The sequence below is a fragment of the Carassius auratus genome, chromosome 29 (genome assembly GCF_003368295.1).
Source record: "Carassius auratus strain Wakin chromosome 29, ASM336829v1, whole genome shotgun sequence".
NCBI lineage: Eukaryota > Metazoa > Chordata > Actinopteri > Cypriniformes > Cyprinidae > Carassius > Carassius auratus.
The window spans coordinates 856,052-868,052 of NC_039271.1; the positions used below are offsets into that span (position 1 = coordinate 856,052).

A 12,001-nucleotide genomic window follows, 5' to 3' on the forward strand; every position below is an offset into this window, starting at 1 on the left:
TAATATTTAATATCTTATTTTTATCTTATTTATTTATTGTTATTTGATGTAGAAATGTCTTATTTTTGTGTTTTTAATATCAATATTAAAACTATATATATATATATATTTTTTTTTTTTCTGTGTAGACTTTGGAGATAATAAGAACATCATGTTATTTTTTTAAGAAAGTGGTTGGCTATATTTACTTATATATTACTATATTTCATACTGAAAATACTCAGAATGTGCAAGCTCCTCCTGTACATTAGTTCCTGTCAAAATAAAATGTTTTTCTGGTTAAGCCATGTGTTGCAACACCAAAGTAGTCAATGCCATACCTCAGATGTGGCAACAGCTTTACTAATGTTCTGTTCAAATATCAAACAAAGCATTATAAATCACAAACGGGTCTTTATCTTTTATCAACGTGAACTCTTGAAGATAAAAACTGGAAAACTTTGCTTTGAGAGATTTCCAGGATGACTTCAGCTGATTGGCTGATTTTTATAAGTATACTCGTTTTAGGTATAATCCGCTTTGATTAACGCTCCACAGACACAAGAAATCAAAACCCTCCACCCCATTTTTTTTTATATTTAAAAAAAAGATTGCTAATGATTGAAAAGATTGCATTGGAAAGAGATAGAGCAAAGGAAAACAATGTATTAACAGCATCCATCTATTCTTATAATAATCACTGAATTTGCCCTTTCATAAGATTAGTTGAGATATAGTTAACATCGATTTATTTATTTGTTACTATTTTAAAAGAATGACACTCTGACAGTTATAATATAACATTATATTAAATAATAATAATGACTGATATTCTTTGCAAGTATATCTCCTTAATGTTCCAAAATATCCCTGTTTAGCAAATTCATTTTCATTTCATTAAAAAAAAAAAATTATTTATATCATCAATGTTATTTGACAGCATTTTGTTGTCATCTACTCAAATGCTTAACTTTGATTTTTAATATTTGTTTAAATTAAACAAAATAATATTTGTTTAAATTACTTTAGCATTTCTAGAGGTTTAGGTTTAAGCAATGTCATTGTAATTTGTAATGTAATAACAACTCTTAGTATTTCTTTCTGTTTTTTCTCTTAATCATGAAAGATCTGTCTTAAGAATGAGGCTTAACAGGCAGATTTTGACCATAATGCATGCATTGCATAATGCATTTCTGAATATGTTTTGCTCTTGTCATGAATCTGCTGATACAACAGTCTGTAATCACATGCAGGCTCTGCTCTCACTGATTGCGTTGCTTGTATAATAGCTCTTGATAAGTGATCCTCTTGGCCTTGCAGTGCTGCTTTTTCAGACGTGCATCAAACAGCAGCTGTGCCAACACAGGAACTCAAATGTAATTAATCTGCATTTGTTTTTCAACCCATCAGATTGACTTGTTGATAAGCAAACCTCTGTATGAGATAATGTGGCAGATATGCTTTAAACCACATTTGCCTGCTAAACGTTGTTTATTATGTGTGAGTCATTATGTGGGGGACCATCTTATGTAACAGATCCGCATATACACTCAATCAGTGATGGTCAAAACAACACCCACAGACTGCACAGACCTCACAATTAGTGAAGCTGTTTGTTTCAGCCCAAGCTAGTAAGAGTTTTGGCATATATTGTATCTTAAAGGGGTCATATGAAACTAAAAACAACATTATTTTGTTTATTTGATGTAATGCAGTGCGTTTATGCAGTTTAAGGATCAAAAACACATTTTCCTCATAGTGTACATTATTGTTTCTCCTCTATGCCCTGCCTTTCTAATATGTGTCGATTTTTACAAAGCTTATCATTCTGAAAAGCGAGGTGTATGCTGATTGGCCAGCTGTCTAGTGCATTGTGATTGGCCGAATACCACAAGCGTGTGACGGAGATTATATGACCCTTACCATACTGTGATTAATGAATATGAAACCCATTACAAACAAGGCATTTGTTGCATCCAGTGGACAAAACTTGACCCCTTTAAAATTTCTATTTTTGCATTCACAAATTCTGCATGGCCATATTTTAGATCCTTTAATCCAACCCCATACATTTAACAACTACCTAACTATTACAAAACAGCAAATTAGGAGTTTTCTGAGGAAAAAGTCATAGTTAAATAGTTAGTTAATGGTGAGAATTGGTCCCCAATCTAAAGTGTGACACTTTTCATTATTAAATCTGTTTTTGAAAATGTATATAACTGTTATCGTTTGCTATATACTTTGTATTATACATTTAGGCCTACTATAATATTAATGGCTTGTCTGACTCATCATAAATGAGACCTCTTCTTTAAATATAAAGCTCCTACTAAATTGTCCAGTTTGCATTAACATTATTTAAAGTGATTATTTGTTATTGTATTTGGCCTTTTTAATGTTTATAGTGTATTTTTTTTTCATATCATAATGGTTGTCGCATTTCATACAAGAACTAAAAGTTGGTAAGTACAACAATGAATCAAATGCAACCGCAAATTGGCAAAACAAAAACAAAGAGCGCCCCTTTCAGCCGTCCACATACACTCGGATCCTGCGATGTTTTGGCACCAGCTGCGGCTTGCGTCACCGTGCGTCAGAATCCTCGTCAGAAGCAGCCTTGGAGAGGCAGCGCGAGCGTACAGTGCGAGTCAGACGAGCACCTGATCGACCAGAGGATGCATCGGGCCGTTCTCTCTTTCAGTCCCCACTGTTTTTAAAAGCGTTCCGCACAGTGACTGTAATGTGGAGCGTGCGTTGAACAGAATCGACTCGTTTGAGTTTCATTCCTTTGCGCACTGGAAGCGTTTCAGCGACTCATAATGAATGAGATAAAAGTTGCAGTTCTGGGATCCGAGGGTGTCGGGAAATCAGGTATGTCTATTTTTATATATATATTTCTGTTATATTTGTGCATTTCTGTACCCAAAAAGCCTATAAAATGCGTATTTTATCAATGCTAGTAATGCATTGCAAATTACAAAAATATGTTTTTTATTTAGTTTTCTTCTCTACGTTTACAGCACTTATTGTTCGGTTTCTAACCAGGAGATTTATTGGAGAATATGCATCATCATCAGGTATAATTGTTTTCATATTTTACTATTGTTGAGCAGAGAAGTTAAATTTATAGGATTGGAAATGTGTGCTGGGCTGATGACGTATATAGTGGGTGGAACCAAACATTTGCAAAAATCAGTCACTGAAAATACCACTTGTGTGTTGTTTTGTTTAAGTTTGAATGCATGTTCTTATGTCTGGATATCGACCACCCAGGAATAAGAGCACTGGCACAAATGGGTGCAGTGCCAAGAGGGATACACACAGCATGCCAGTGAATCACAGCAGTTTACTGTGTGTGCAGGAATCTTTTGTGTCTGATGTGATCTCTTCTTGCCTTTAGAGTGCATTTACAGAAAGCACATGTCTATAGATGGAAGACAACTTAATCTTGAACTGTATGACCCCTGTTCTCAGGTATGTAGACATGCAAATGTGTATATATACTTCTGTAATAATTAAGGCATTGCCTTGATAGAGCACCATATGGTTTAGTATGCTAAAGTGCTGTGAATATTCCAGTGATCTAATCCCCTGTAAGATTATATTAGGCCTAAATGCTTATATTATTACTTGATATAAATAAACCTCACATTACCACACAGGAGTGAGTTAATAAAAGATGTAGTGTGTATTTTTAAAACATCTTTCCTCCCTGAGCTTTGTATATATTATTAATGTGGTCAAAATACAGTAAACATAGTCTAGGAGGATGAGTGTGTTTTCCACTTGGATAAAATCCAATTATTTAATCAATCTGTTGCCCATTATGTGATTGGATACCATCTGTGCGTCTTGGGGGTCTGGTTGATTATCCTGTTTTTCCTCACAATCCCATTTAATCATATTGCTGGTTCATTAAGCTTAATCAACAGTATTTGTGGCATAAATGTCGATTTCCAGGCAAAATAATTTAGTCTTGTCCTTAGTTTTCGTTAAAGCGGCAGAAATCAAGGTTAAAATAGAAGTGAATGGAGCCAATTTTTGGATGATTTACAGAAATAATTCACACATCATTGAACATTTGCCGAACATTTACTCAATATCAGGCCATACAATATGTAAATGAGTTTATTTCTCCATCGCAACAGATTTAGAGAATTTAGCATTACTTTACTTGCTCACCAATGGATCCTCTGCAGTGAATGGGTGCCGTCAGAATTAGAGTCCAAACAGCTGATTAAAACATTACAATAATCCACATGACACCAGTCCATCAATTAATGTCTTTTAAAGCGAAAAGATGCATGTTTGAAAGAAACAAATACACAATGGAGATGTTTTTAAACTTCAAATCAATGCTTCCAGCTAAAATACGAGTCCTGTACCTATAATATTGCTTCTTTGGCCAAAAAAATTATAATTCTTCAGGTATAAAAAATATGCACAGATTAAGCACCTTTTACAAGGGGAAAACAGTCCAAAACTGTTCTACATAAATATGTTGGTGGGTTTTTTATAGCGAGGACAACGGGAGATTATTAAGCATTATCATAGATTATGGACTGGTATTTGGATCAAAGCAAAAGTTTGAAGTGAAAACACCTTGATGATGGATTTGTTTCTCACAAACACACAACTAACTGATGGACTGGAGTTGTGTGGATTAAAGTATGAGCAATATTCCTTTAAAGACTATCAAACATATCTGGATGTCTGATTTCTTTGTGCAGCCATGCGAGGGGAAGTCCACACTCAACGATCAGATCCATTGGGCCGACGGCTTTGTGGTCATTTACGACATCAGCGATCGTTCCTCTTTCCTCAGAGCCAAAGCCATAGTGCACCTGATCCGAGAGCTTCACCTGGGAGGGTCTAAAAGGTAGTGGTCACTCTGAGTACATGCTGTTCACAACAACACCCTCAGGCAGCAGAAGATGAGCCTATTTCTGTCCATATGAGTGTTGGTGTTATGTGGATGCCCATAATTCACCAGCTTCGGTTCATATTGAGGAAGATTGTTGAATTGAGTATGTGGGTGGTACTGATGGGCGGATGAGCTGGTGACTCAGGGACTCGTGCTGTAGATTCATTGAAAAACATCTATTTTTAGTCTAGTCTTAGCTATTGAGAAGTTTTCAATGATTAAGTAGATTCATTTGAGAAGTTCACTTTATAGCAGAAATAAGTGGAATATTGAATGGCCTTCTGTTTTCACTTGGGATTTTTTCTATTCACAATTGACATTTATTTGTTTATTTGTCATTTATATGCTTTTGGGAGTTTCTTTTTGCTCCTATCACATTGGTTCATGTAAATTAAGCATCTTCAGTGATGTTTCTTCTTTTGTGACAACAGGGACACAGACTCTGTGATTTTCCTGGTGGGCAATAAGCAAGACTTGTGCCATATGCGGGAAGTGGACAGGGAGGAAGGCCAGAAGTTGGCGTCCGAGCGCCGCTGTCAGTTTTACGAGCTGTCTGCTGCGGAGCACTACCAGGAGGTGCTACTCATGTTCTCCAAGATCGTGCGCAATGCCAGTCTGGGAGGCAGGGCCAAGGAGCGGCGCCGTCGCCCTAGCGGTTCAAAGTCTATGGCCAAACTCATCAACAATGTCTTCGGAAAAAGGCGGAAATCTGTTTAAAAATCAACTTGGACAATTGTTACTGGACTGACGTATGAGATGTGCCGCCGTTGTTTATATAATTCCTTACCGCTTATTGTTAATGCCACACTGTCATTACCAGGTAAATCTTATGAAACACATCAAGAACATGAACACACTTCACCCTAAAATCAAAAGAAAACAAACATTTTCTTTGCTTCAAGAAAATTAAGCCTGTTTTATTAGCATTTTGCATTTGGAACAATATTCTCATGTCATTTACCTCATAATTTCTCATTACCGCAATGAAAAAAATAAATATATATATGTGTGTGTGTGTGTGTGTGTGTGTGTGTGTGTGTGTGTATGTGTATGTGTGTGTGTGTATATATATATATATGTGTGTGTGTGTGTGTATGTGTAATATTTTAGGATTGCACTAAAATAAAATAAATCTGGACTCATTATGGTAATGAGATTTTTACATTGTGGCAATGACAAAATGTGCCCATTTCTCATCAAAAATAACGTCACAGGCTTAATTTTGTTAATGCAAAATATAATAATATAATTTTCTTCCTTTTGTGTACAGCTTTTTGCCTTAAATGTTTCTTTAATCGCTTCTAAGGATGTTTAAATGTCTGATTTCAAAGAACAACTAAGGACATCACTGATATTTCAGCTGCCAAGTCAAAGTGAACTCTGAGGTTGTGAACTGTTAGTTATCTTGTTGTGTAGTCATAGATCAAATGTTTCTTGTGTTTTACATACCATTTGTTTGTGCAGTATATGAAAATCCTCCCTCGCTGTTTGATGTAATTTAAACACTTTCTAAATGATGTGACAATGACAAGCCATGATGTTTATGGATTTTGAATGATTTATGGATCTGTGCATTAAAATGTGACCATTTTCACCAAATATCTTTCCATTTTCTAGGAATTCACATCGAAAGGTATTTGTTTACTCAAAGTTGAACAACGGCCCTGACCAGAAAATAAGTGATAGATATATCTTATTGAATAGTTTTTCTGAAATGTTCACCAGAAAGCTCTCGGATTTCATCAAAAATATCTTCATTTATGTTTCGAAGATGAACAAAGGTTTTATGGGTTTGGAAAGATATGAGGCTAAGTAATTAAAGACAGTATGCACTATGAACTATTTACTATTGCTATTAAAACTATGACGCAGTTAACTGATGGTATAAAAGGTCAACCTATGTTGCTTCTGGCTCCTCACACTGGCAATAAAAGGTCTAAACTCTTATTATTTTGGCAAGTGACAATGCCCAAGACAAGCTATTATGTCTTTTGCTGACCCTTTGGACATCTGGCCAATATTCAGCATGACAGTTTCCAAAAACAGCAAGTTATGATGAATAATATTTGAGCACCATACTGTGGATCGGGTCCCTCTAGTTCTCATACCTGCAGAAGACAAGAAACCCCTTTATCAACATAGGGGAGAGGAGCAGATGGCTGTTTGTTCAGCATTGATTCAAAAGGAGATATGAAACACAAGGTGTTTGCTTATAAGGGTCTTGTCATCACGTATTGATTCCTGGATAAACACTCTCAAACAGCTTAGCATGCTGGGAATTTCACTTTTAAGTGTATTGCAAACTCCCCTTTCTTCTAAGGAGAAGAACCATGCACTTTCTTCCAATTAATATCTAAATGTGTTTTCAAGCTTACCATTATTTTCGTCAAGTAGGACAGATTTATTGGGCCTGTCAACCAAACAGAATTTAAGGTTATAGTTACAGTTGTACGTTTTAAAATCCTTAGTTCCGAAGGGACGTTTCAAGCGGCCAGTTTTGAGCACTTCGGTTTGTGCTCAAAGTGATTGTCCTCACTCTGAAGTGGCCTTTGGAGGCGAATTTATTCTGTTTGGAATACAGTAGATGGATACCCTTTTAGTGCCTCTAGTGATGCCAAATAGAACTGCAATCTATTTGTTTGAGTGGCTCAGTTTGGCCCAACATATTAAGTCTGTTTATCCAAACAAAGGTTGACAAGGGTAGTTTTTGAGATTTGACATTTTGAAAGTCTTTATTGACGTAATTATGTTAGTTGTCACTAGTTGTGCACAAATACCTCACTTTACCTTTAAATTTCAACTACTTTGGCCTCCAACGGCAGCTGTAGTTGAAACATAAATTGCTCAATTTATTTGTCGAGGTGCTTTTTTAACATTTGATTTTGTGTATAATAATATTTAATAACAACACTGTATTCAGTTTTTGCAGTAAGGGATAAGGTTATGATTATGGAAGTACGACTGAAATTTTGATGATTGCAACAGTGACATTTGATCAGAGTGGCATTAACTCACCTCGATTTTTCTTCTATCGCAGCTTTCACGTCTTAGCTATGAAGATTAAAATGAACGGCATAGTTAGTCATCTTAATACTCTTGTTATTATTTTGTTGTACTGTTAAAAGAGTAAAAAGAAGAGAAACTTGCTGTCATATCTTAGACTTATCCTCCCACCTTTAACTCCGTTATCATTATAAATAATATTTTCATGCTATCATCACTCACCCAGTAAAGTGGCACTGAAGGTATTTGGCACAGGTGGAGAAGAGCCCATGGAGTGGATGGGTGGTGTGTGTTTACATGTGCAAACATGTGGAAGGATGAGCAGCAGAAAACTCAAAAGAAAGTGGTGTTGCTGGAAAGCAAGGGACCAGTTATGGGAGATTTGCCGTTCAAGCTTCAGATGTGAACTCGCGCGTGACCCATCTTCAGGTGTTCTTGGCAAACGCTGGATCTTCAGCGGATCCTCAACACCTGACCAAAGCAAAACACAGCCTGGGCCGGCACTTTTTTCTTTTACCTCCATAGAGGATGACGCACTGGCAGAGCAGGTGTGCTGATGTAAAAATGATTCTCACATTTCCCTCTCATTGCTTCTAAATGAATCATGTCTTAAATCTTAAAGGTCCGTTCACAACAAGAACAATAAAACTGGATTCTGATTGGCTGTCAATGTTTTTGAGTAAAAAAAAAAAAATACTCAAAGTGATTCCAGCTAATGTCATTTCTCTGTGTCAGTATCATTATAGCTGTGATTTGGTTGCTGTTTCTGTTCTTTTATATTTAGATAGATTTTTTTAAACAATATCATTATCCTTATAGTTACTATATCACATTCTCCATCTTCATTAAAAGAGGGGGTTAATTCCTGTGCCATACAGTATTCTCTATATTTCTATTTCTAGCATGCACTTAATTATATTTGTTGTATATCACTTAGTTATAATTGGTATGACCTAATATAGTTATTTTGAATCAGTAAATTAAAGGAATACTCAATAATATTAAAAAATATATATATTTAATTTAAATTTGTATGTATTTATTAAAATTAATTTCTTACATTTTTTTTATGAATAAAAATAAAAATGTTGAGTTTTTATTTATATATATATATATATTTTTATTGTAATCACATTGTAAACTGAATTTGTGATTGTGTATAAAATATGGGACCATCTTATGGAGTGGGCTAACTAAAATCTGTTAAAAACTTTTATTGTGACTATGATAAACAAGCTACTGATGTGTATTTGTAACAGTAATTATTAATCACAAACATGTAACAATCAGTCTCTCATTAATGTGTTTACACAAGCCATGCTAATGAAAGCTAAGAGTGATTAGCCATTCATTAACAGCACATCCGCTGGAATTCAGTGTGGGGTGATTTGGACGTGGGAATTCATGAACGTCTGGATTGTTAATGTAAAGAGAGACTTGAAATTGTGTTTTCATTTCCACCGTCACTGCACCTTGCGTGTGTTCTTTTTACAAAAACAACACGTTGCCTGAGAAGGAGATGGAAAGAAAGTACCATGCGCACCATAAACCATAATAGCTGAAAGCTAATTCATAGTTGAGCCAAGAGATTGCCTTGCAGCAGCAGGCTGGAATCTCTTTGATGAGGCCTGCAGAATAAAGACCTAACATATGGATCTGATTAGCACAGGCGAAAATGATTCTTTGATTCATTTCTGCCAGAGGACCCAGTGCTTGATTTCAGTGTGTTGTGATACTGATGTTGTAATGATAATCTTTGCAGTGTTTTTAAATGCATCCCATTCTGTCTGGATGAATGGGGCAACAGATTTTGGCCTCCACATCAAAAAGATTGGACTGTTGTAAACTTTTATTGACCCACGTTTAATGCATTTTTACCACATTCATGTATGTTGTATTGGCGGCATGAGAAGCTGATATATGTTAAGTTCAGAGGGAGGTTGATTTGTTTAAGACACATTATCACATTAGCGCATGTGTGTGGAACGCAAAGTGGAGACAAGAATACGCACTTTCTGTGTGCTCACATGACAATAAGAAGATGGAGAGCATGGTGGGGAATACACAGCGAGATTACAGATTCTTTCACTGCATCGTGATGTAATGCTGCTAACATACTTCAAAGTTCACATGGTAGCTGGCTTAACACGGTTTTTAGCTGGTTGAAAGTGTTTATTTAGGATTAGAAGCAGTTTCAAACTGGTTTAGGTTGGTTGTTCATCAACTAAAAGCAGGTGAGAACTTTTCGGACACAAGAGGATATATACATATATAATATATATGTATATATACATATATAACATTATATTTATATATATATATAATACAAAACATAAAAATAACACATTTTACATTTTTATATTTGTTTTTCCCATCCTGATCATGAGCAGACAGTATTTAAATCTATAGCCTATATTTTTATGACCCACTTACAGTTAAAAGTCAGTATTGCCCCATTTGAATGACCTGAATTGTTTCTAATTACCATATTTTTCGGACTATAAGTTTTACCTAAGAATAAGTCGCATCAGTCCAAAAATACGTCATGATGAGGAAAAACACATATATAAGTTGCACTGGACTATAAGTCGCATTTATTTAGAACCAAGAACCAAGAGAAAACATTAACGTCTCCAGCCGCGAGAGGGCGCTGTATGTTTTCAGTGTAGACTACAGAAGCACTGAGCAGCATTGAGCGCCCTCTGGCGGCTGGAGACGGTAATGTTTTCTCTTGGTTCATTTCTCTCCGGTCATGTCAAATTAATTTTGATAAGTCGCACCTGACTATAAGTCGCAGGACCAGCCAAACTATGAAAAAAAGTGCCACTTATAGTCCGGAAAATACGGTATTCTTTTAAACACTAAAACATAGTTCTACAGTGTAACTTCCTTTTGACTTGCTGTATCACAGAAGTGAAATCTTAACAGACCTGATTTTATTTACAGACACTTTAAACTCATGGCACTCAGGTTTAAAGGTAAGAATTGGCAGCAGCTGCATTTCAATCTAGCACACTGCCGGGAAGCGAGTGCAGAGATGGCACAGATAGCACGCAGCCATTCAGACCCAGTCGCGAACTGGAGCGTACTGCCACAACCACACATCCAGACTGCAGGTATGTGTGCTGAGATAAGGAACAGTGGCTCTCAGCAGCGTTATGGTGGGTTTAACCCAGCTCAGGTATGCTGGGAATGTAGCGGAGTGTAACAGCATAAAGAGAGGAAGCCTGTAGATTTGAGCTGAGACTTCATTTAATGCCATTGGTTTAGAAGCTAAGTTTTTGATGAGGTTGAGGCACATTTATTTCCAAATAACTTCATTTAGGTAAACCTGACATGCAAGCTGGTTATATAAGTGTGCTTTTTGAAAGGCCGGCAAGTTACTGGAGCCAAAGTGTGAGCTGTCCTATCCTTCAGGACACAAAGTTTACTTTCAGGAGATCTTGTGGGACTCCATTCTTCTCCGGGCCCTGAGCAGAGCGCAGCGGGAGGAGGCAAGGGTACAGAGATTATAGCGACCCACTCATACCCATCAAGATAATATTCTGTTCCATTCCAGCAAACAAGGGGTTGAGACTATAGCAGCGTTGATCATTTTCAGGAATTTTATGTTGTGAATTAAATTTTATTGGAAAAATTGAATCAACTTGATAAATATTTGTCATGGTTTCATCAAATGTGTGACCCTGGACCAAAAAGGTGAAAGTGACGTGAAATTCAGCCAAGTATGGTGACCCATACTCAGAATTCGTGCTCTGCATTTAACCCATCCGTAGTGCACACACAGACAGCACTGAACACACACACACACACACACACTGTGAACACACACCCAGAGCAGTGGGCAGCCATTTATGCTGCAGTGCCCGGGGAGCAGTTTGGGGTTCGATGCCTTGCTCAAGGGCACCTAAGTCATGTTATTGCCAGCCCGAGATTCGAACCCACAACCCTATAGGTTCAGGAGTCAAACTCTCTAACCACCAGGCCACAACTTCCCCAACAAAACCACTCATAAGGGTCAATTTCTCGAAATTAAGGTTCATACATCATCTGATAACTGAATAAATAAGCTTTCATTTAATGTGTAGTTTG

General features: G+C 36.5%; 1 protein-coding gene across 1 annotated transcript; it reads left to right on the forward strand.

Annotated features, from left to right (window-relative positions):
* The first annotated feature begins 2,595 nt into the window (after positions 1 to 2,595).
* Positions 2,596 to 5,947, forward strand: LOC113047796 (ras-related and estrogen-regulated growth inhibitor-like protein). The gene is made up of 5 exons (XM_026209093.1): positions 2,596 to 2,853; positions 3,003 to 3,059; positions 3,383 to 3,456; positions 4,713 to 4,861; positions 5,338 to 5,947. Exons 1-5 carry the CDS (start codon positions 2,802 to 2,804, stop codon positions 5,621 to 5,623), a joined length of 618 nt encoding a protein of 205 aa, XP_026064878.1. The 5' UTR covers positions 2,596 to 2,801; the 3' UTR covers positions 5,624 to 5,947.
* The last annotated feature ends 6,054 nt before the right edge of the window (positions 5,948 to 12,001 follow it).